The following is a 26,490-nucleotide window of genomic DNA, read 5'->3' on the forward strand; positions in this document are numbered from 1 at the left end:
CTTCAAAACATCTCTTGGATTGGTTTGAATAATGATCATTTGATTACAACCCTTTGTGATTTAAGTATTTTGGATCATCCACAAGGTCTCTCTTGTGTTTGAAAATCATCCATGACTGTTGGGAAGCAAAAGACATGAAAGAATGATGAAAAGCAGAAGTGAAAAGCCATGTCCATTTTCTCATAGATTTTCGAACAGTAGCGGTCGACCGCCGACATGCTTCTGTTCATTTTATTTTTTCCGATCTAAAGAACCGCAATCAATAGGGCCGCGGTCGCACGCCCACACCTTTCTGGAAATTGTTCATACTTCCAGAAACCAATCCGCGGTCGCCCATGAATCCCCAGTCGACCGGCCATGTCTGAAAATTATTTTCCTATTTAAATAAAACTTGTAAAAATTCATTTAAATTTTTCCGTGTCGAAACGACCACTCAGGTTATAATTTTTTTGTTAAACCAATTTGGCTCATCCTACACAGGCACTTCATGGTGATTGGTTTCATTAGTCTAGTTGACATCTGCAGATTTTGCTCATTGCCTTTGGTCTCATCATGGTTACATATCTTAATTTATTGAACTATACCTTGATTAAAAATATGTTTCTTTTAGAACATTTAATATTCTTCATTTATGTTTTTTTATCAACATCATGTTCCATAGAAACTCGATTTTTGGTCATGGCTGGATTATAGAAATATTATGAAAATTTGAAGAAAAAAATCTTCTAAGAATGTTCTGCTTTTCCATTGTTTGATCATACACGAAAAAAAGGTGAATTGAGAGAGGCAGGTAAATTTATGGGAACCTTGAATTTTTAATTGGAAAACGATATGGAGAACGTACCACCTAGCAGGGGACCTGAATGAGAACATGCCATGTGTTCAAAACAAGTATACCCCACATCACTTGTCATGTTGTGGGGTGAATTAATTTGTTCGGTCCCCCTTTAGGTCCGACTCTCGGTTTCCCTAGCATTACTCTTTAGAATAATACCCTTCTAAATTTTTTTTTTTGAAATAGCAATAATGCCCTTCTAAATAAGCCATAACCATGTTATTTTTCTCTAAAACATGGAAATAAAAAAAAATTCCTAAAAAAATCCAAAAGAAACATTTTCCCTACAATTCATACTCTAATATTTTTCAAAAAGTAATGTACAACCTACACCATAGGATGATCCAAACCGTCCATTTGACGGGCCACAAGGTAAATAAGTTGTGCCCTAGAAATCATTTCCATATGATGATCTCAACCCTCCGATCTAGAGGTTTTTCAAAAGGCAAATGATAAATGAGTCCCTTTCCATCACTTGGGACACGCAGCTGTATTGTACGCAGCAGTCAGGTTTGTTCACCCCTTCAAATGTGAAGTACATTAGCCCCTTTGCAATCATAGATACACCGTAGCTGGATGTCCCAAGTGATGAAAAGGGGCATATTTATCATTTCCCTTTTCAAAATATGTAGTTCCTCTATAGATCAGAGGGCCAGGATCATCCTTTGGAACTGATTGTCTGCACAGATTATAGGCAGTTTGGATCATCCTATGGTGTAGGCCGTACAGTACATTTTTGGAAAAAAAAAATACTGGAATGTATTACTCCATATAAAAACTCATTAAAAGGCTTAATCAGGGGAAATTTGATAAACATGTGCTCCACTTGTTCGTCGTGTGGTATTTAAAGGGATGTCAGAGGATATTACGGTTCTCAAAAGCTCTTTAAACCCTTTAAATGCTACACGAAAAACAAGTGGAGCGCATGTTTATCGAAACACGTCGGCCCAGGTATCATTTCCATTTTGAATTTGAAAACAGGGAGAGCCAAAAGCAAGGAAACAGAAATTTTTTAAAGGGCAATAAAATATCGAGACGTGGAGTACTCATAGTCCAATAATAGCAAAGGACGTGCCTCCCATAACATAATTCCACGTGGCAGAAATCCATCCGTTCGTACACCGGCCTCTCTTCATATGTACACTCTCACAGACAGTTGGCACCCAGACTGGATGTTTAAAGCAAACCATCTCTCATTTTAAGCAAGCCCAATTCCCATTTGCAGAAGAAAAGAAAATAGGGCGAAGGTTGGAAAGTGGAATTGTTGAGAGTTTCTTTCTCTGTAATGGCGATTTTCGCCCTACTCTTTGTACTTCTTTTGCCGGCCATTAATGCTCAGAGCCCAGCCCCTTCACCTACAAGCGATGGTTGGTTCGTAAATCTTTGTTTTGGGGTTGGTTTTTTTGGTTGAGCCTTATAGTCCGTGGGGTGGTTTTAAATCATTTGAACTGATTTTATGGGTTTTTGCAGGGGTTTCTATTGATCAAGGACTAGCATATGTGCTGATGTTGGCTGCTTTGGTTCTTACATATCTCATTCATTAAGCTTATTTCAATACATATATAACAAGAAGAAGAAGAAGAAGAAAGATGGCTTGGTTTCTTCTCTTTGTTGTATCTTATGCATGTTTTCTCTGTCTTTCATTGTCTGTTTTTCTTTTTTATGGATCTCAAGTATCCTAAAATCTCTTCCCTCTTGTTCTTTTTCTTTTCCATTGTATTCACCACCATTGCCTTTTTTGCCAAGGTGCTTTTGTATTTGTTGAAGATTAGTTTATAGTTGTGTTCTTTTACTTTAATCTTTTGGCAGCTCAAATTTCTCTCATTGTCTCAATTCGAGAATGTTGTGCTTAGCTCTTCACATTTAAATGTTACACACAATCAAGAGAAAGGAAAATGAAAACACTATAATCCATTAATTCTCAATAAATGAAACTGTTGTTAGTGGCCCTGTTTGGATTGCAAGAAAAACATTGTGCTCAAAGGGCCTTGCTAGCTTCGTTAGCTCTTACGGTCTTCCCCACCAAGGTTGAGATGACACATTGTCACAGCACCTCATATCCCCAGAGAAAGTCGTTCGTACCGAGTCCATAACAAAGGATGTACGTTCCCAGATTCTCCAAACATATCTTCTTCAGAATTTTCTCTTTCCACAATTCAGAGGAAATTATAAAAAAAAAATCGTGCTTAATTCAGAGGAATATCATTACAAATCGAAGGTCCCTCTGTGTAAAAATTGAATCGGGTTAGTTCAAGCAATATTTTTCATGTATAAAAAAGGTAAGGAATTTTAGAAAGTGTTCCTTTCCAACTTTTCAAGAGAACTCCTTCAAATGGGTGGGATGAGGTACGGACTAGTAGCTCTCTGTAAGGTAAATTTGTGATTACTATGTAGCTCTCTTTAAGCTAAATTTGTGCATTTGTTGAAGAAAACTCATGTGCATAGAACTTCGGAACAGATTACCCCATGAAACAACTTGATCCAAGCAGACATAAACATTTTGATTGCTCCCGCAAAGGACAAACAAACAAATAATAGAATAAAAAGAAGGAATGCTAGAATGAAGAGCACCTTGCAAAAATCAGCTCCAAGGCGCCTCTATTGGTGGATTTTTGCAAAGTGAAGCACTGAAAAAAGTGGAATGTGCCTAAAAAAGTGGAAATGCGCCTAAAAAAGTGGAAAACATGTTGACTTTGCGAAAATCAACCAATGGGGGCGCCCTTCATTCTATCATTCCTCAATAAAAATTAATAAAAAATGTAGAGATTTCTTGAAGTTTTATTGGGTTGAAAACAGAGCATAACCCCTCTTTTGTCTCGCCAAAAAATAATAATGGAAGACACCTTTCGGGAATATTGTTTAGATTTTAAAATGTTGATGTTGGGACTTGGGAGTTAGGATTGGCATTTCTAAAGTAAAAAAATGCACTTGTTAATTTTTGCAGTGGTTGAAGGTCTAACCATGGTTTTAAATTTCGGAGCGAAATTCGGATTTCAGTGGAGACGACGGACACCGAAATCACACTTATCCAAAACGGTATTTTATTTCAGCCGAAATTTCGAACTTTTGATGGAAATTTTGGAATTTCGGTCGAAATTTCGTTTTTTATGTAATTTCACCAAAAAAACCTGTGCTTTTTAATTATTTTAATATTTTACTGAAATTTTATATCAAATAAAATATTATTTTCTTTGTTTCGCCGGATTTCTGCTGAAATTTTTATTCCCCGGGCAGGGGGGGCACGAAACCGAAATTTAAAACCTTGGGTCTAACCAGGGGCAGAGGCACATATAGCATGAAACTGAAATTTAAAACCTTGGGTCTAACCAGGGGCAGAGGCACATATAGCATGAGGGGGGCCCTCCCCCCCAACTAGGGATGCAGGCAAGGGTAAATTAGTTGGCCCCCCAAGTGTAAATTCCTGGCTCCACCCCTGGGTCTAACGACTGTGAGATCCAATGGTCGGATTGCTAAAAGATAGATATATTTTTATGTATGTGATCAGTTGGCCGGATAGCTGAAAAATGAATTCATTTATGAAATAATTTTAACTATTAGATTCCGTGATAAATAAATATAATAAGCTATGGGAACACGCGACAAACCGGATTGAGCTGAGTCAAGTTGGAGTGGGTGTGCATGTGATATTGTGGTGTCCTCCCCTTGTGTTAGTGTGTTACATAGGCAATTATATAATTCAAAAAGAACAAACAAGGTTCCACATATATGTACATTTATGAACTTAAATCGTACAAATATGAGGTTCTCTCTTACAAACAAAATCGGGTGCCAGTTACTAATATCCACATATTTACAAAAAATCTCACCAGGTCCAAGTTTTATATCATCATCGGTATATATACACAAAACTAAAATGTACCGCTGCGTCACTCCACGTCCTTAAGACCATGGTTTTAAATTTCGACTAATTTCGGATTTCGGTAGGGACTGAAATCGAAATTTTCCGAAATTAAATTTTTCGCCATTTACCAAATTTCGGACCGAGTTCTTGCAACATTTGCAACATTCGGTCCGAATTTTCGGTAATTTCAGTCCGAAATTCCAATTTAATGACATTATTTATTTTAAAAAAAAGTGTTACAAAATTTCGGAATTTCGGACCGAAATTTCGGTTTTCGGTGGGGTCCGAAATGGTTACCGAAACCAAAATTTTAAACCATGCTTAAGACCAAAATACCTAGGGCAACCAATGATAAGTTTTAAATCATAGATGCCAGAATTTTTTTGGTTCTTGGGACTTTTGTGGAATTTCCGCAGGAAACCCACGTTTGGTTGCTAGTTATATAGTGGGCAAAAAGAATCCTACAAACCAAAATAACCCCGCACAAAACCCAAAGCTGGAAAAAAAAAATCCCAGGAACCAAAATAATCCCGCACGAAATCTGAGGAACCAAAATAACCAAAAGAAGAACTTTTTTCTTCCCAACAATTCAAGCAACCAGACAAGGATTTTTATTTTACCGGGATTTTTTTTCCCACCATAGTTCGGTCAACCAAACATGGGATTTTTATTTTACCGGGATACTTCCAGGGAGTTTTTTTTCCCACCAATCTCCCAGGAAGTTTTTTGTTCCACAAAAGTCTAAGAACCAAAATAATTCTGGCATCCAACGTAGCGTCAAAGAGATTTCTCCACTCTCGACTCACCCCATTTAAATCTTACGCATATCTCCCGACCTAAAGATCTGAAAACCTAGATTTACCTGATGGAAAATGATATTTTCACCCCCTAAAACGGATAAAATCCCCCCCTGTAACGGTTTCTGTCAGAATGGTTCACTGCTTTATGATAAATTCACCCCCTCTAAACTTTTTTCTTTGCCTTTAAAATTTAACGAATAACGTTAAAGGGGGGGATTTTATCCATCAGACGGTGGAAAATATCATTCTCCTTACCTGATTGGTATATACTCTAAAAACCTCTCGCCTTTTTCCGTCTAGATCTCCAACTTTCTATTTTTTTTTCTCTACAAAACCCTAGCACTTTCCAGATCTAGAATTCATCTTCTCTCTTACGACTTCAATCGCATTTGAATACATTCTCAGAGTTGAATATTCATCTCCTTGGTGGTTTCAGCGATGGATTTTATGAAGGTTATCGATCAAACTGTACGAGAAATGTGAGTTTCTTCATTTTTTTTTCTTGAAATTCTATAACGATAGATCGAATATCTGAAAAGTCTAATTTTTTTTTTTTTTTGTAGAAAGAGAGAGGTGAATATGAAAGTTCTCAAGGTTCCTGAAATGGAACAGAAGGTAAGGGATCTGTTAACGCATTTGAATCAATGATAAAATCTGTATGGATCTGTGAAATTTTCTTTTAGGAATTTTGATTTTCTGGATTAGAAGACGTTTGCATTGTATTTGGAATTATGTAAGATCTAAAGTTGATGTTTTTCATTGATTACCTTATTTCAATTGGAATTTAGTACTCCAATTTATGTGTAAATGTTGCATCCATGGGATTTGGGAGTCAAAGACCTTAGGTTTAGTGTTTTTTGCTTTTGTTGCTGATTTGGTTCATGGTTTGGCAGATTTGTACCACTAGACTAAAAAAAAATGAAATCAACGCCTTACAATAGATTGAGTCGTCTGACATGATTCAAACTCTTTTAGTTTTGGGAGATTAGTACCACTGGGGGCAGATTAGTACCCATATTGATTACTTCCCCGATACCAAAAACTGCTCTTATCCTGGTCTTAACTTGACAAGCAAACCATTTGAGTCAAGAAATAATCCAATTTCTCTATGTTTGACCCAAAATATCAACAATGCTGCTCCATAATTACATTTAGCTTACTGTATGAAATCTGGAAGTTGCCAATGGCGCTTCCATGTGTTTGTGACTGAATGGACTCACCCATATATATTTATGATTAGATGAATGCAGGTACCACAAGATTTTGTTTATTCAGGAACCTCTTTTATTTCCTTGTTGAAAAATTGTTATCACTTTTAGGCCCCACTTGATTTCCATGTAAATGTTCGGTAGTAGGCAACTAGTCATGCCCAACAATAGCGGGAATCTAACTAATTCTCGAGTGAAAATAGTTCTTTTTTTTTTCTGCTTATAGTCTGTATTTCATTGATTTCTTGACACTGCATCCATAACCCAACGGATTTGATATAATGGGATAGATTTATAGCACGACCTTGTTTATTGGCTACATTACTGAGGTGCATTAAAAAGAAATTTAGAGCGCACAATTACAACACAAGACTCAAATGTTGCAAATTACAAAGATAGTAAGGAGATTATCACAAGAAGTGGTATTCTTTAGCTTTTGACTATGCAATCTTTGTGTCTGCTTTCTCATCATCTTGCCTTGTAGGACTTAGTTTCCCACACCTATTGGTGAACTTTCATTTTCATGACAAGGTATGATCTTCCATATAGATTATCGAGCTTAAAGGAAAATGGGAGTGGGTGTTTGATCAGATACTGGAGCAATTATTGGGTTAGAGCAAGGTTCTGAGAAGGATAAACCACTAAGTTTCACTTTTCTTATTCCCATTTTTTCCGCTTTCTCTCCACTACTTCAAACAATGTTTCAAAACTCTTACATGGACAAAAACTTTCCCAAGGTAAAATCAAGTTGTGAGTATTGATTGTCAGGGTGAGTTTTTTATCAGTTCAGAAGAATAAAAGGAGTTTTTGATTGACTTGATAGGGCCAAAACCGAGTCAACAGGGGTGAAAATGCCCAAAACCTGCTTGCTTTCTAAACCAAATACTAAAACCTACTGAAAAATTGTGTAATGTCTATTGAAGACGTTCCTGCAGAAATGGACCCTCCCTAACCCTTTTTTTTTCTTTGTGAAAAGAATCTTTAACCATACACCCACACTCTTTTGCCACAGAGAAGAGGTCAGGGAACCTCTCTTTTAGGGGCTCCTAAAAACACGACAAACATGCTTTTAAAATATTTCCGTTTCCATCCCACCGAAACCCTTATCAAAACCAAAATGCATGGCCGAAACCAAAACAATAAGTGTATTAGTAGTTACTTCATCAGTTGTGTTACATAATTAAATTTATATGAATTGTATGTGAACCATTAAAAAAAAATGAATTTCATGTGAAATGTATTGTATGTGTTATGTATAATTATTTATATGAATTACATGTGCAATGGCGTGTAATGAATTATCAGACATACATGATAACACATGTGACATGGTGTTCGATGTTGTTAAACCACTAGGGGTATTTTTTTGCTTATATGGTGATCAATGAATGTGTACTTGTGCTTATTGTAGCACTTTTTGAAGTATCATCTTAAATGTCTATCATTTGCATATGTTTTCATACGTTTATGCAATTTTATAGGATTCCCATAGAAATTCCATATGAAATTGACATGTTTCCATTTTCGTGACTACCAAAGCACATATCGAAACTTAAACCCGAAACCTTGACCATAGATCAGTCCAAAAATTAATCCTATCTCCTTTCCAGGCTCTGAAACAAATCCCTCTTTAGAAAACCATCAAGGTTAAATATTCAACTGAGGTTTTGAAGATCAAAATCACTCATTGCTGGTTGAATGTGGTCTCTTATATTTGGCTTGGTAGAAACATTCCTTTTCTGTTATTTATCCACTTTTGAGTCTTGAGTCTAGGATCATTCAGTCCTTGTGAGTGTTTATCAGATTATCATTTAGCACTCGGAGGGTTAGGATCATCCTATGGAGAAGATTTTTGGGACACGGCCTACCTACAAAGGGGGCCAACAAATGACTGGTTTACATCATCCAAATGCGTTGGCCCCACTGTATTTTTTATCTGCTTGTACAGTCACCATATGAAAACTCTAGGGATGGTTATCCATGCTTAACCCTTGCTTCTTTGAATTTGTTTATTACCAGTTTGTGAAACAGTGGAGGGGTTAAATATTCAACTGAGAATTTGGAGATCAAGATCACATTTCCGGTTGAATGTGGTCTCTTATGTTTGGCTTGGTAGAAAATCCTCTCTTTTATGTATTTAGAGTTTTAGATACACACTCTTAACTTTAGGACCATTTTTCCAATAAATAAAAATAAATCAGTATTACATGTGAATTCCATGGCATTTCGCTACCTTGTTTTGTAGAACTTGTGTTCTGCTCATGATATCTATTATTCTCCATGGTTATCAATTAAGAGTTCATTTGTGTTCTACATGGTCATCCAGTGGCTCAATGGTTCGCAAAAACACCCTTGGAGATTTGATTGATTCTTTGATGAAATGCAAGATTGGGTGGGGGCTTCTTCTATGGTTTTTCAGCATATTCGTCGATCCGCCAATGTGGTGGCAGATAGTCTAGCTAGAGAAGGAGTTTCAAAAAGAAGCTTTGGCATTGTTTGATTCTCTTCCGCCTTGATTTTTCCTTTTTTGTTGTGTTTAGCCTTAGTTTGCTCTGTTGTTGCTTTTCTGTGTATCGACCATCTCGGTCCTCTTTGATTGCAATAAAATTGGCTACCATTAAAAAAAAAATTCAATTAAGAGTTCACTATCTATAATGAGAAGTGTTGACAGTAGTGTTACATGACTGTCATTTCTCAGGTGTAGTTTCAGGACTTCTTACACTTGTAAAAGAGGTTGGTTTTAATTTATGGTACTTCAGAATGTTAATGAGACCTCAAAATGTTATGTTGTTACGACTACTTCAGCTCATCATTTGTTCACACCGCTTCATCCCTGAATTGGTTTCTGTATTGTATCATTTGTAATACCTTCTTTCAATTGTCAGTGATATCATTTCTTCTTCATGATGCTCCATCAGAGATTGTTCATCTGTGGTGACACTCCAACCTTTTCAACCCGAAAATGTCCATTGGTGATCTCCAACTGTATTATTTCTTTTGAAGATGTCCACTGGTGACCTGCAAGTGTGTTATTCTCAAGAAGGGAATGTTTTGTAGAGCTTCCCATGTGATACACTTGGTCCTTCTTACTTGGGTTTATTGGTATCTCTGTCATACTTTATGTAGATAGACATTCAAAGCATAAACAGTGAAAGAGATAAAATACTCGACTGAGATTTTGGACATCAGAATCACTCATCACTGGTTTGGATGCGATCTCTTAGCACTGTAGAAGTGTCCTTGTTTTATTTTATTTAAACACTCTTCAGTCTAGGATCATTTTTTAAAGCAGAATTGCATGCCAATTCTTAGGCATGTCTGACCTCTTTTTGCACTACTTGTATTCTTGTTATGATATCTAAACATCACTCTTTTCCCTAGTTATCAATAAAACTCCAGACTCTCCAGTATCTATAAATTATAAGAGTCTACATTAGATGTTGCATAAGATGAGTGACGTGGTGTGGTTTTATAACTTCCATATACTTGCAAAATAAGCTGAGTTCCGTGGAAATGAATTTTATTGGTGTTTCACTTTGTAACTTTGTTCTATTTGTAATCTGCATTTGGCCTTTATCTGACTCACATTTTGCATCACAGGTTCTCGATGCAACAAGTAATGAACCTTGGGGTCCTCATGGCTCTGCCTTATCTGAGATTGCACAGGCCACCAAAAAATTGTAACTCTTAACTTCTGTGCTTTGAGTTCTATCTTGTGATCCATCTTGTTGCTATATGTTTTGTTCTGGAACATTTTCCCTTTTCTTTTAACAAATTTGGGATATTGTAATTTTCTATGTAGCACTGAATGCCAGATGGTTATGAATGTGCTCTGGACAAGATTGACTGATACAGGTCGAAACTGGCGCCATGTCTATAAGGTGACGCTATTCTGTTCAACACTTTCCATGCTATTCATCTTTATTAAGTTAAATGATCTACTTTGAAGCTTCTATGTTGTCTTAGACATTTTCATTTTCTATCCTTTATCAACTAGTTTGGGACAAAGGCTTACTTGAGTTGAGTTGAGTATCTTCTGTTTTTAATTCTTGCGAAATGTCTTCCTCTCTCAGGCATTGACTGTTATAGAGTATTTGGTGGGAAACGGATCTGAACGTGCTGTTGATGATATCATGGAACATACGTTCCAAATCTCTGTGAGGCTTCTCTTATATTTGCCTAATATTGCATTTTACTTTTATAAATTCAGCATTTTCTGGCAAAATGATTTTTCTTGATTTGCTCTGCATTTGTAAAGTCAATCGCAGGTTTTGAATATGTTGAGCCTAATGGAAAGGATATGGGAATCAACGTGAGGAAGAAGGTTGAAACCATTTTAGCCCTTTTGAACAATAAGGATAAAATACAAGAGGTCAGAAATAAAGCTGCTGCAAATCGCGATAAGTGAGTGCATGGATCCCATATTGAAATATAATATAATATCTTATACCTAACTTCTCTGGAGATGTTTATGTGGGTTGAAAACAATGAATGAACTATACATTTTCCATTGTTTCTAGGTATTTTGGACTGTCCTCAACTGGAATAACTTACAAGTCAAGTTCAGCTTCATATGGAAGCAGTAGCTTCCAACATAATGACAGTTACAGTGGTGAATCATTCAAAGATGGTTATAAAAACAGAGACCGATATGGGGACGAAAGTGACTGGAATCACGGTGAAAAAGATGCCTTTGGTAGTCATGATAGGTCACAATCACGAGGAGGCCTTGCCAATGAAGGGAATGACTCGAAGAAGGGACCTGCACTATATGGCAGGTATGTGTACTTGCTAGCATGTTGGTTTTGTCTGTTTGGATATAATCTGGAATTTGGGCTGTTATTTTTTGTCTTAACACAGTAAATATCTACAAATATAACTAATTGTATGTAATATAGAACAATGGGAAGTTGCAGCAGAACCTATCGAGACTGATTAAGAGTGTCACCTATTATGTGCTTGTGGCTGAGTGGCTAAGTCGTTGCGAGCTTGAGTGGGAGAGATGAAGATGGACATGGAACATTTTCAAATTAGCCTAAGCTATTAGCACGCGGCATAAGTTTGGCGACATGTGATTTTAGGATATATGGTCCAATGTGTACTTATCCTTTGTATTTTAGGGGCCAATGTGATGAAGGAATTCTTTTATGTTGTTCTTAAGCCAGTATGCTGTTTCTGCATTAGGAATTCATCGCCATCTGGTACCTCAAGGGCATCAACAAAGCTGTCCCATTCTGATGATAACTATGGTCCTCTCACTTCTTCCCAAAGCTCGAGTGCACCTGTTGATGATGATTTTGATGACTTCGACCCACGGGGATCTTCTACCACTGGTGAGTGTTCTGTCTTTGTATATAGTGGAACCCGGTTGTTTAATTTATCTGTCTAAGAAAAAAATTTCAGTCTCTGTTTATATATTCTTTTCTGTAGTTATATTTTATTATCAGCACATGTGATGCAGCTAGTAAGAACCTCATTATACATTTGTTAAAAGCAAAAGCAGTAATACTTTCAACTTGATTATTCAGTTATATCATTTCAGAGTTATCTTCACTAAAATGTTTAAGTAAGGCAAATGAAAAATCTTTATGTTTATTGCGTAAGAGCAGAATTGAAGCAGAGCGAGCATCAATATGTTGGTATTATTGCCTGCTTACAGAACTGTTGTCTTTGTAATTATCTGCCTAGTCAATCATTTTTGAAAGATGAGGAATATATTAAGAGGTGAAAAATTTCAATCTGGGAAGAGGAAACAGATTTTTCACAACATAAATGAAAATTAGAAAATTAAAAAGGAAAAACTAATCAAAAGGTGGATGACTCAGTGGAAATAGTACAAAATGGGGATTATCATTCCCATGTGAGGTTGCATGAGTTGATGGATTCTTGGGAATGCATGTACCGAGCATTTCCCAGGCAGCCAAATGGGGTGGTTGTAGCACTTACACCGACACCACATCTGTCACCTTTCAAAGGTGAGCATTTTGACTTTAGAGTATCACTTTGCAGGCTTCTGCCTCTTCCTCCAAAGGGTAACTATCAAGTGACAACTGCTGCTTTGCCAAACAAAAAAGCAGACTGCAAGTCAAAGAAGCCACCAATGATTGAGCTGGACTTACTGGTGATTTTCGAATCAATTGTGAATTTCATTTGCTTCCTTATGGAAGTGACTAATATCAATTGCTAGCTGCTACCATCAGGTGCCTATTTCTGGCCCTTACATGTTATGTTTTCTTTTTAGTTTTTCAATTAGAATTTGTCGAATTTGATGCAGGGAGTCCAAATCTCCAAGGTTTTCCAATTGATAGCCTATATCATTTTCTTGTGGTAATGGCTGATATTAGTATTACCTGGAATTCCATGTTGCTACTATGTAGTATAGATTCCTTGGGGCTCGTGTACCCCTTCTGACCCCTTTTCCTTTATCTTTTACTTTTTCTATTTAGATTGGCAAACTTCACAGAAAATATAGTGCAGCGCAAACATGAGTCCTTGAAACCAAAAAAAGAAGGATGACCATAGAAGGAAGAAATTTTTATGATTGTGGTTTTATTTAAAATTTATGGAATATTTTTATGCGTTTTAGAGAGTGTGTTTTGGAAAAAAGATGAGTCTGTTTGAAGCTTCTAGAGTTTCTCTTTTGAATTGAGGATGTTTAAGTTGAAGTAGGGAGGTTTGAATTTTTTTTTCTGAAATGGAGTGGGATGTTGGAATTAGGATTAGTTTGTAGTTAGAAACAATTTAGAATCAGTTCTCATGTTGTTTGAATGAGGAGGTATACACAGTATGCACAGCATCATTATTTTCACAAAGAACAGCAAGCAGGACCTCATGAAGACCTCAAGAATTTCCCCCCTCCTCAAAGCTGGACTTCATTACCCCGATAAATGAAAAGGAAGACAGCCTAACAATAAGCTTTGAAGAAGAAGAATTCAGAGAGGCCGAAGGCAAATGGGCTAACTGCCTCATTGTGTACTTCCTTGGGCAAAGACCATATTTTATGGCTCTTAGAGATTACCTTTCAAGGAAATAGAAGCCAGGAGTAGATCTCCAGCTATTTGCTCTACAAAACAGCTTTCTTTTATTCTCGTTTACAAATCTAGAAGACCGCATCCAGGTTTAGGAAGCATCAAACCACAATTATGGAGGAAGAGCCTTGATCCTCCAAAGATGCACCCCAGAGTTCTCCTTGGAACGATTGAAGTTAACGTCCATCCCAATCTGGGTTCGTTTTCAAGGGCTCCACCTGAAATTTTGCACTCATCAGGGTCCTAGCTTGATAGCAAGCCACATAGGACTCCCTCTTTACATGGAATCCCAAATGGCTGAATCCTTGAGGCTCAATTATGCCCGCGTGTGTGTCGAAGTTAATGCGGGGAAAACCCTTCCTGTTTTCATTCAGATCAACACCCAAACAGGAACCCATTCACAGCGGGTCAAATACGACTGGACACCCCAATCATGTAGCATTTGCTAAGACTACTGCCACAGGACAAAGAACTGCCACCTCTCCCAAAAGACACAGGCGAAAGCCCCCAACCAAGAATGGTGCCCAGTTCAAAAATGTAGGGAGCTCTGAAATAGACAAAACAATTGAAGTAGAAGCAGACAGGTTTTCAATGCTGGACAGTCAAGAAAATGAGGAAGACACTGAGTGATTGTCAATCCAGCCATGAATATGGCTCAGTCGTTGAAGATTCAAGCTCTCAGGAAAAAGGGAAAACTATTTCTGAGGAAACTAGCAATGCTTCAGACTCTTCCAGTGAGATCGAAATAGAAAAAGACAAATATGCCATGACGGATCATAACAATTCCAACATAGTGCCACGGCGGGGGGTTCGAAAGAAGCATCCCGGTACTCCCTATCGGAGATACTCTCAACAAGTCTTAATCTTATCAGGCCAAGGAAGCCGACCTGGTAGTTCGCTTATTTTAGCTTCTAATTTGCCTGGTTTGATTCTCAATCTATGTTTGGTGTTTGTATTCTGGAGTTATCCCTGCCTTGTTTGTTCCTCCCTCTCCTTTAGATAATGTTCTAACTTCTAAGGATTGGGCTTGCGTTTTGTAATTTCAAATGTTCTATCCTTTAATTTCAATACACCGGTAGGGGTCCGCCTAATCCCAGCTTACCCGTACGTACATGTGTAAGTACGTAAGAGAATCAACCATGATCGTATTGCAGATCAAAATTCTCTAATTGATAATTGTGGGTTTTCACAAGAGAATCATGGGTTCTCTTTCTAAATTAAAGTTTTCATGAAATTGTCTGCTTTTAGAACGGGGAGCAGGAATTTTTTACCTTGGATTCAAAAGAGGAGAGGAAAGCAAATGGCTTTCTCCTTCCAATTTCTGTTTTTTAGTTCCAAATTTTCTATAGGATTTTCCCCTTCAATCTCCGCAACAAATGAAGAGAACAGGGAGATGATGAATGAGAAGAGGGGGATGACGGATGGGAAGGAAAGAGCGTAGGGTGTGTGTGTGCGCTTGTGTGTGTGGGCGACCATAATAAAATTCAGGGGGCGGGAATATTAGCTCCCTTTTCTTTATATAAATCAAACACCGGGAAACTGGTTGCCTTGGTTACTGCATATGATGTGGATCCATTGGGACGCCGTTGACTAAATGCAAGTGCATCCTTGATTTTATGATTCCTCTTTATTTAAATACCAGAATTTTTCAACGAGGTCAGTTCTCTGTTTCTTTGATCATACAAAAAGAAATATTTTGATACAGTCAACAACAGTGCCTCTTCAAATGAAAAAGAAAGTATATCAAGTAACAACTCTGAACACACCAAAATTGTTGTTACTAAGTTGAACTTTCAATATCAGGAGGGATGTTCTTCAAATATAAAAAGAAGAGAAAAACAGTCCAACGGAAAATCACTCTGATGAATAAGCAACACTAAACATCACATTTAATACAAAAACAACCTCTAAGTCACTTTGATGAATAAGCAGCACTAAACATCACAGTTAATACAAAAACAACCTCTAATCTTGATTTAAAACCATCAACAAATAACATACAGATGTCTAAATATTGGCACCATGGAGGTTGTGATGCGTGGAAGATCAAGAATCCTTCCCATGAATTCTTCATTAAAAATCATCATTAATTTATCCTTTACGACAAAAGTACTCCAAAAGAATAGATTTTTCAATCTCACGAGAAACTGGGATTTCCATTTTTTGTATTATTCAATACTACCAAAAAAATGCAACAAATACTTGTTATTCACAGCTATCAAAATAGTTTCCAGAGTGGGAAGCGAGTGCAAGAAGGATGCCAAAAGCTAGAGGGGTTTAGGAAAGAGAAAATGCGGGTAGAGAAAAGTGCTAAGAAAGTAAAGAGAAAATATGTGGAAGCGTTATTGAAAATCAACATGAAGCATGTCAGACGCCTCATTAGACGCGAACAAAAATTACATAGTAAGAGTATGTTTGTTCTACGTTAGGGAGGAAGGGTTGATATAAGTAAGAATTACAAGTAGAAAAAGAAGAATTTGTGACTAATTGGAATTTCAAGTTTTTTCAATTTACAGTTTCACATGTTGTATTCATGTTTATTTAATGTTAAATTTTTTGGAAAAAGATCTACGTAATTTTCATTTGAAATGTAACATGCACTTTTATAAATATGCTCATTCAACTTATCAAATGTAGAAAATGTTCTTTTAGGAAGAAATGATCACCTGAATAGGAAGCACACTCTTAATTAAGAGGAAACACGTGGGAAGCATCAAGGAAGCATGCTTCCCCTAAATTTGGGAGGCAAGAAGAACTTAGCTTCGGAAGCGAGCTTACCATCCAACTAGGAAGTTTTGGGTAACTATAATCAAAGTCTACTCTTGTGTTGAACAACTGTAGGTTTGATGTTGTCATGAAGGCCCTTTCATTTCTTCAATCATCATTCCTTTCACTCTTGAGTTGAGTTGTGATTGGAATCAAAAGAGAATGAAAAAGGGAATAAAATTAAGGTTTTAGAGATCACACTTAAATACCACATTAAAAGGCATAAAACATAAATATAGAGAGAATTGAAATGTATGTCCCTCTTTTCATCCTTTATTTTTAATATTACAAATTGACAAAATTGCCCTTGGTAAGTTGGATATCTGGGAAAATAAGCATGTGGAGTAAACGGAAAAATACATATGGCAAATATAACAATGCCAAAGGAAAGATTCCTCTTAATATAACTTGGCATTCTTTAATCAGCACCAATACTTGACCCAAATGTGCAAGAACTCGGAGACTTGGAAGTTGGACTCTCATCTCAGCTTAAGTCAATGGAGAACTTTCTGATTTATAAAAACCAACCAAAGTTGTTTGTTAGACTTGGAAGTACTCTGAAATCTGAATGCTCTAGGAGTCTAGGACCAAACCATGTTGAGTCGGACAAGATCCAACTTCCAAGTTGCTCACTGAGTTTTAGAATTTTGGTATACTATAAACAATCCTTCTTTGACCTTCATATTGAATTATGGTATAAACAATCCTTCTTTCACCTTGATATTGAATTATGGTGGTACAAATTTTATTGCATGTATCCGACCCCAACTAGTTTGGGACAAAGGCTTCGCTGAGTTAAGTTGAGTTGATATCTACTGAACATGACTCAAAAACACCATTATCAATATGATCATTTTAACACGTCTTTTTCTTGACTTATACTTGGTTGAATTGATTTGACAGGATTAGCGACTGCAGGATCTAAGCAAGTGGATTTATTTGGTGAAAGCTTAATTGGTGACCTCATGGATGCACCAACGCTTCTTTCTACAGAGAAAACTACCACTGAGAACAATGTTTCACCTGAGGCTGATTTGTTTGCGGATGCTACTTTTGTATCAGCCGCACTCCATGTAGAAGCAGAGGGCAGCTCTCATACTCAGGTCATTTTTTTATCATTTATATCTTAAAGTGTATAATCTAAGTTCCATTTCTTGACTATTATAAAAGATAATTGTTGTGCCTTTTTTATGCAAGATTAAGTTTGATTTTCTATATCAGCTCTAGGGACTGCCAGGATCATCTGATCAGCGAGTATTTTTTCCAAAATCGTTACACATGCCGCATTATGGTGGGGTTTGAATTTTCTACAAACTTCGGTTGTCCAGGGACACTAACCAAGCCACATTACTTATTTTTTCCAGATAAAATAAAAACAAATAAAGCCACTGTAATGCGGAAACAATTTCCCTTTCCACTGGTCTTGTGGATAGATTTAACGACCTAGCAAGAAAGTGACACAGTTCTCCCTGGACTTACAGTTTCACCCACCATTTATTTAATAGGAAAATGAGGTTGTCAATGGATAATCACCACTGTACATGAAACATTTATAGTAATGGAAAACTAGGCAGTACGAGGGGCTACCTGGATGCATAGTTGTCAAATTCTTACAAGTCGTACGAGTCAATTCTCGAGTCAAGTCGAGTTGCTTCGCTGGGCTTTTGAGTCTAGTCGCATGGGTGACTCGCCTCTGTTGAAGACTCTTATGAGTTGCCTGGTGACTCTTACGAGTTGCTGCGAGTCGAGTAAAAAAACTAAGAGTCTTATGAGTCAAGTCGAGTCGTTGGGCCAGGGCTTTCTTGATTTGATGGTTGAAAACTTGGAAGTAGGAACTTAGAACTTAATTATTATTTTTTGAATGGTAGGCAATTGCATTAAATGAAAAAAAAGACTGAGGAGGTCTATACAAATAAAGAGACAGAAAAAGAAAAAGAAAGACAAGAACAAGTCCCACGGCAAGTGTAAAGGAGGAACGAAGTCAAATAGCTCAACTCTCTTCCTAGAGATACCATATCTAGCTAAATTGTCCGCCACACCATGAGCTGACCACCCAACATGATGGAAAGAAATCGATGCATCCCCCACTCTATCTTGGATCTCATCGAAGAAAGAGACAAATCTTCAAGGGAAGGAATACGAGCCACTAAGCCACCTTATCACATTAAGCGAGTCTCCTTCTACCACCACCTTATTCACATCTTCATTCTCAAGATACCTTATTCCTTGGTAGATAGCACGCACTTCAGCTTCATTAGCGTTTGGGCCAATGGGACCTGCAAAAGCCCATTTCATAGCTCCAAATTCATCCCTCAAGACTTCCCCAATTCTGGCAGGACCAGAGTTCCCCATGCTAGACCCGTCAAAGTTAAGCTTCAAAAAACCATTTGCGGGAGGCTCCCATTCTTTGACAATCTTGGGTTCTTCGCCTGAACCACCACAAATCTCCTTCCAACCATACTCATATATCTTGGATGGAGACAAATCTAAAGCAAGGAAGGGTTTCCCCCATGATTAAGTTCCAACCAGAACTTAATTATCTTTGTGAATGCAAGTTACAAGCATATAGTTATTTATATTTTTGGCTTAGTCCTTTATCTTTGTGCTATTAGGTTATATTTTTTACATGCTTCATCTTTTGATATACAACTATATTTTTCAACTAAATTCCTGTCAAAAACTCTTACGAGTCACGAGTCGAGTTGAGTGGAGTTATAAAATTAAGAAATCAAGTCACGGGTTGACAACTATGCCTAGATGAGCCACTGGCCAAAAGTCACCCTGATTTGACAATCCTTTCAATTAATATAGAACTTAAGAATTTAGAATTATATTTTGTAGATTTAAGAAGGTGGCAACTTAGGACTTACCCCCATAGGTATTGTGTTTTTGTATTTTGAAATCTCCTACCACCACCTTATTCAAATCTTCATTCTCAAGATACCTTATTCCTTAGTAGATAGCACGCACTTCAGCTTCATTAGCGTATGGGCCAATGAGACCTGCAAAAGCCCATTTCATAGCTCCAAATTCATCCCTCAAGACTCTCCAAATTCTGCAAGACTAATGGTTCCTCATGCTAGACCCGTCAAAGTTTAGCTTCAAAAAATCATGTGCGGGAGGCTCCCAGTCTTGGACAATCTTGGGTTCTTGGTCTGAACCACCACAAATCTCCTTCCAACCATACCATATATCATGGGTGGATACAAATCTAAAGCAAGGAAGGGTTTCCCCCATGATTAAGTTCCAACCAGAACTTAATTATTTTTGTGCATGCAAGTTATAAGCATATAGTTAGTGCTTTATCTTTGTGCTATTGGGTTATGTTTTTTACATGCTTCATCTTTTGATATACAACTATATTTTGCAACTAAATTTCTGTTCTTGTCAAAAACTCTTACGAGTCATGAGTCATAAAATTAAGAAATTGAGTCATGAGTCGAGTCACGGGTTGACAACTATGCCTGGATGAGCCACTGGCCAAAAATCACCCTGATTTGACAATCCTTTCAATTAAATATAGAACTTAAGAATTTGGGATTATATTGTGTAGATTAAGAAGGTGGCAATTTAGGACTTACCCCCACAGGGTTTTTTTTTTTAAATTTTTTCAGAGTTTTAGTTTATGTGCTTTCGCACATGAAATCGACGCATTCCCCTGCCAATGGTCCACTTGAGCCGGTTGAGTTTTTCAACTAAATTTTTGAAAGTGTTCACTTGATAAATTTAGCCCATATGCAAAAAGGTTCGAGTGCGTATTTGGTTCTTGAAAGTTGAAACGCACATGGTAGGACACATTTTCTGAAGAAAATTTCCTACTCATTTTCTTCAGGGATGCAGCCTGCCTCTGTTGTCATCATATTATCAACCGTAACCTTTTATTTTGTTAATGTAATTTATGTTTTACACATGTATTTCGACGACATACCTCAAGCTTTTGTGTAATGCAGAATGCCATTATCATTTTTTTTCCATTTTCTGAATAACAAGTTGAGTCCCTTTTTGGTACTTGAATGCTTTTTCATGTTGTAAACCTTTGCCTTGTTATTTCCAAGTAATCTTTTGCAAACTCTCAACGGCATTTTGGTGAAACTTAAGGCATTTAGTCTTTTTAAAGTTTAGGGATGACATTTCTCCTTTTTGGTCTGTATGTTTTCTCAAAGTAATTTTTGTTCTCCCCATATTTGCAGGCCAATGTTGATCTCTTTGCCCACCAACCAACCTCCACTGCTGCATTTAATTCAACAGTAGACTTTTTTGAGGCTCCCACTCCATCCTTGCCAGTTGAAACCAAGCCACCTAAATCTGAGTCCACCAACCCCAACACCATGGATCCATTTGCCGCAATACCTCTAAACAATTTTGAAGGATCTGATCTCTTTGGTGCCTTTACTTCTCATACTGAGCCTGTGTCTACCAACCCAACAGAGGTTTCTAGCGATGAAGGCCTCAGAAACCTGAACCACAACACTACAACAAAATCCAAGTCTCCACCCAAGAAGGGCACTTTCAAGGTCAAGTCCGGGATTTGGGCAGATTCATTGAGTCGTGGACTGATTGATCTGAATATATCTGCTCGTAAGTTGATCCTCCCTTATTTCTATAGTTTCCTTTTATGTGATTATTTTCTTGCTCATTATCCAACTCTATGCATCTCATTGAGAATGGCTAGTATTTCATTTCGTTTGAATATGATCAATGCTTTCTAGTCCTGGTAGTTAATGATTTCTGTTAAATGAGAGAATGAGAGAAAGGACTTAGGAGAGTCCCCTACCCCTCACGTGAGTATTTATATAAAGGAGAGAAAGTACAAAGATAACTATGCCCTTAGGCATTACACATGTATTCTAACACTCCCCCTCAAGCTGGAATGTATATATCATACATTCCTAGCTTGTTAAAAATATCACTCAACTTCGAGTTGCTTAAAGATTTTGTAAACATGTCAGCTAGCTGATCTGTGGATCGAGTGAAAACTGTAGATATCTCCCCCTTCTGGATTCTCTGATGGATGAAATGGCGGCCGACCTCAATTTTCTTCATTTGTTCACAAAAGAGGATTTGTAGCAATATGAATTGTAGCCTTATTATCATAGTACAACCGAGGGGGAGAGAAAGGAGCTATTCCAATCTCAGACAAAAGAGAGCGTAGAGGTGCAACTTGGGCGGGCTCAACTCGAACCCGACGGGTTCAACCCGGAAAAAAGTCGGGTTGGGTTGAGTTCGGGTCGGATTCGGGTTCGGGTTGAGTTCGGGTCGGGTTTGGGTTGAGGGCTTGGGCAACCCGACCCGAGTGAATCCGACATTTTTAATAATTTTTTTTATTTTTTAAGCTTAAAATCTCGGGTTGAACTCGGGTCGGGTCGGGTTGGCAAAAAGGGTTCCTCGGGTCTGGTCGGGTTGAACCTCATCGAGCTGGCAAAAAAGGTTCCTCGGGTCGGGTTGAGCAAATGGTTGCTCGGGTCGGGTTTGGGTTGGTCTTGATCCGACCCGAGTTGCACCTTAAGAGAGCGCAACCAAATGAGTTCTGTTCTTGTGTGAGCCATGGCCCTGTACTCAGCTTCAGTACTGGACTTTGCTATGACGTCTTGTTTCTTCCTACGCCATGACACTAGGTTACCTCCTACAAAGGTACAATACTCGGTAGTGATCTCCTATCTGCTGGAGATCCAACCCAATCTGGATCAGAGTAACCTTCAATCTTTGTATGCCCAGTCCTTGTAAACAACAGACCTCTCCCTGGAGCACCCTTTAATTACTTAAAGATTTGGACTATTATAGCCCAGTGAGAAGTGTGAGGTGAGCTCATATACTGACTAACCACTCTTACATCATATGAAATGTCTGGCCGGGTCACTGAGATATATGAGCTTGCCTACCAGCCTCCTATATTTGTCAGGGTCATCCAACAAGTCACCCTCTTCTGGTCTGAGTTTCACATTCAAGTCCATGGGTACAGAAGCAGGTTTCGCTCCAAGATTTCTCGTCTCCTCTAATAAATCCAATACATACTTCCTCTGTGATAGAGAGACCTCTAGATGAATATACCACCTTTATCCCAAGAAAGTACCTGAGGCGACCCAAATCCTTGGCGGAGAATTCTTTCTGCAAGAACATTTTCAACTTCTGTATACCCTCTGAATTACTACAAGTGATGATAATGTCGTTCACATATACTATAAAAAATATGCAACCGCCTACAAACTAATGACTGAAAACTGAATGATCTACGGCTCATTGTTTCATACCAAATCACATGACAGCCTCACTGAATCTCCCAAACCACGCTCGCAGAGATTGCTCTAGTCCGTAGAGAGATTTGCGCAATCGACATACAGATTGGAAACAAAGGGTGTTTGCTAAAGGCGTTGAAGTGAAGGGTAGCCAAGACGACATTGCCACTGATATGGACGGATAGAACTATGCAATGCGGCGACAGTCCTGGAGATAGAGCCCATCCACCTCACGTTCCGAGCCAATCGTCCTCTCAGTCAAGAGATCCTTAAATAAACAGTATGAAGAATAAAATGAGACAGAGCATTTGATACTTTTAGTAAGCTGACTAACTGAAAGTAAACTGAGAGGAGATTTAGGGACACCAGACTGAGGATAAGGGAAGACTAGGATGACGAGACATAGTACCAACTCCAGAGATGGGAGTGGTGGACCCATTGGCAAGGGTTATAGAATGAGACCTAGAATGAAAGGGTCTAAAGGAACGAAGTTGAGAAGAGTTACCAGTCATGTGGTTCGAGGCCCCGGAATCAATAATCCCGGAGCCAGAACTAGAGAGAAGAGTAGTGGGTGAACTACCTGGCTGTGCAACACCTGCAGTCAGAGGGCGAGCACTGACGCGAAGGCACTAAAATTCCTCATAATCCGTCCTTGATGAAGTGTATGTATCAGCAGGCGGCATAGTATCTGTGGAGGAGGAAGGCAAAACATTGGAAGAGCTACCAGTACTAAGGTGTGCCAAGCGTGCCCGACGGAGCTCGGGATGAAGCATATAGCATGTATTAACATGATGGCCCTCTCTCTGACAATGAGCGCAATATGGTAGGCCACAACCACCACCAACACGGCCACGACCGCCACTGCCCCAATCACGGCCAAATGAACCACCACCACGACTAGACTGAGGAGCACTATCAGAAGCAGCCAGAATTGAATTATCAATGGAGATCATAGGGGAAGTCGCTCAGAAGACACTGTTGGGCACGAGAGTAAACCTTGTGAGAGAGGGAGTAGTGCCAAAACCAATAATCTGCCGACGAAGATGAACAAACTCGGGGCCCAGACTGTCAAGGTAGTGAACGACTCGAAGCTGGTCGCGCTGTCTGGTGAGAACCGTGATGTCAGAAGTGAGGTATAAACAGATCGAGCTGCTGCCAGAGGAGACAAACTGGCTGTAATGCGCAGGCAAAGACATATCACCACGGCGAAAACGGATCCATTCGGAATATGTGGCACATATGCGTGTAAAGTTGTCTACCCCAGAATAGAGTGGCACGGTATGCTCCCAGATTTGATTCGAAGTGGGCAGAAGCATCATAGTGCCAACAATAGTAGGAGTCATACTTTGCCACATAAGCGTACGGATAAGCATCATAGTGCCATCAGTAGTAGGAGTCAGCTGAGGGGGTCTTCCTTATACACATTGAAAAGTTAGGGGGTGTAGTTGATGAGTTTGAAACTACAGGGTTATCGTTGAATGTGTCAGAAAGTTGAGTGCGTGTAACTGTATTACCCCCGACCCCTCCCCGACCACCCCCCCCTTTTTCTTTTTGCATATACACATTGAATAGTGCCAATTTTATTGATAAAATCGGATACATTGGATTCCTTCAGAAGCTGAGGGTGCCTTGAGTATTCAATCAACCCTCCCGCATCAACCAATATCACTATAAACAGTTATATTTTATTTTTTGAAATGAAATTGTACATAACCGACTGACAAAATAGTTCAATCTGAAACTCGATGAATAACCAATCCAAGTTTTCATTCTTATCATCATATTGAAATTAGTGATATATGTTCTCCCGCATCTCCTATTTGAATTACTCAAGCTCGATCGGTGTAACGGCTACCAAAACAGAGGAAACTATGTTGCCTGTACTTTCAACTTCTTGCAGGGATTGGCATTCCAATCAACCATCCCCAAATCCAGGAAGATCTGGACATATCAAAGTTGGTTATTTCTGCTATTCACTAATTCCATTGACATTGATCTCCTGATTTGTCTACAGCCAAGAAGACATCTATGGCAGACATTGGAATTGTGGGCGGACTTACTGATATGTCAGACGACAAAGGGCACTCAACTCCAGCATACATGGGGATGGCCATGGGGATGGGTAAATCTGCTTTTACGTCAACATCAACTACAACGGGAATGGCGGGAAATGGGAGCTTTTCAAACCCAAGCCAATATCAGTTTGGGAGCTTCAAATGATTTTTTTATTCAATTTATTTTACTCGATCCAAATTGTTATGGGGTTTTGGGTATTTCTGAGCTTCATATTTGTGCTCTAATATATGTAGTGTGTCATAATCACAATGTTGTGATTTGAATACTTGGGAAAGATGCTTATGTTATTGTGATTTTCAATAAATAATAGAAATGCTGAACAGAGAGAGATCCTGTCTGCAAGATCAAAACATTTGGCAGGCGATGATACTTAGGTGTCTAAAAGGACCATCCGATATTGGTTTGATGTTTGACAGAAACTTTGTATTGGGTTTTTATAGTTTCTGACTATGTTGGGTATTTCTGGTTTTAAATTTCGACCGAAATCCGAAATTTCGGATTTTGGTCAACACCGAAACCGAAGCGGCCGAAATCTGAAATTGCCGAAATGTACCAATTTCGGTCGAAATTGGTGAAATTTCTGGAATTTCGGTGGAATTAAAAAAATATATTAATTTTTTATTCCTTTACCAAATTTCAGCAGAAGAAAAAAAAAATTCTAGTCAAAAATGATTTTCTTGCGTTCCTAATAAGGGCATATTGGACGGAATAAATCTATAGGATTGAATCGACTAGTTGGTGACCTTGGCACATGATAGGATATATATTGTGATAGACATGGTGCAATTATACTTCGCAAAAAGCCAGGCATATGATTTGTAGAACAAGCGTGTCAATGTCATGGATCATTGTATTCTTCCAGTGTATTTCTTGACGAGGGATATTTCCATCTTCGGAGGCTAATTCGGGATTACCACTCCCAACTCTGATACCACTAGTTGGGACACGGGTAGAAGTCACCCTAAAAAACTAGCCGTTAAGGGGAGGGTGCCCAAGCCCTTTTAATCCCATTCACATTTCTGATGTGGGATATTTGCTTTCACGTGGAACCCCCAACATGCTCCAGTAGTGAAACATTGCTTGAGCTTGAACAATGTGGTGCACAGTTGATTTGGATACCCTATGAGTGTAGCAGAGAAGATGTACAAAGAGCATCGTATGTGACTTGATAGAATTCAAGCCAAAGGAGCTATTGGCTATATTTATGTCCGAATTCCATCCCATGTTTACGGGCCCTACGGGACACTGTCTGTGAAGTCTGCCAACCCCAACCCCATTGGGGTTGAGATATTATATGAGGTCTTGGTTGTATATAGGCGCTACTATGTAATCTTCGTTCCTCGATAGTTTTCCTCCTCGGACATGAGCACATTTGCAGAACCATGTAAATTTCTGGTGTGCCTTAAGATTCTTCATTTATTTTGCATTTCCATCAAGTCCTATATCCTCGGGCTCTCTTTGGATAGACCAATCAGACCATGACCAGATAAAAACCATTCCCTGTGGCAAATCCACGCGTATTACTTAGGAAATTATCTTTAAATGAATGCCAACTTTAATGGTAGCCGTGAAAATTGTTTTGCGAGTTCTGGATCATCTAGAGTATAGCCAACAGAAGTGGGACATTTTATTTTTTGGTAGTTAAGCTGGATTGAACCACTGAGCTAAGAGGTTGGAGAACA

General features: G+C 38.4%; 1 protein-coding gene and 1 long non-coding RNA gene across 2 annotated transcripts; both read left to right on the forward strand.

Moving 5' to 3' along the window:
* Positions 1–1,028: 1,028 nt before the first annotated feature.
* LOC143845526 (uncharacterized) lies at positions 1,029–2,633 on the forward strand. The gene is made up of 2 exons (XR_013234471.1): positions 1,029–2,202; positions 2,306–2,633. It is a non-coding gene; the product is annotated as an uncharacterized LOC143845526 (long non-coding RNA).
* Positions 2,634–5,752: 3,119 nt separating this feature from the next.
* On the forward strand, positions 5,753–25,134 carry LOC143845374 (clathrin interactor EPSIN 1-like). Its single transcript, XM_077353687.1, has 11 exons — positions 5,753–5,976; positions 6,061–6,112; positions 10,306–10,385; positions 10,508–10,586; positions 10,779–10,862; positions 10,964–11,109; positions 11,226–11,483; positions 11,890–12,038; positions 17,403–17,602; positions 20,690–21,077; positions 24,747–25,134. The coding sequence occupies exons 1-11, from the start codon at positions 5,936–5,938 to the stop codon at positions 24,950–24,952; spliced, it is 1,683 nt and encodes a 560-aa protein (XP_077209802.1). The 5' UTR covers positions 5,753–5,935; the 3' UTR covers positions 24,953–25,134.
* The last annotated feature ends 1,356 nt before the right edge of the window (positions 25,135–26,490 follow it).

The sequence above is a fragment of the Tasmannia lanceolata genome, unplaced genomic scaffold (assembly GCF_043159265.1).
Source record: "Tasmannia lanceolata isolate RefF3 unplaced genomic scaffold, GAP_Taslan_0.1 ptg000015l, whole genome shotgun sequence".
Classification (NCBI taxonomy): domain Eukaryota; kingdom Viridiplantae; phylum Streptophyta; class Magnoliopsida; order Canellales; family Winteraceae; genus Tasmannia; species Tasmannia lanceolata.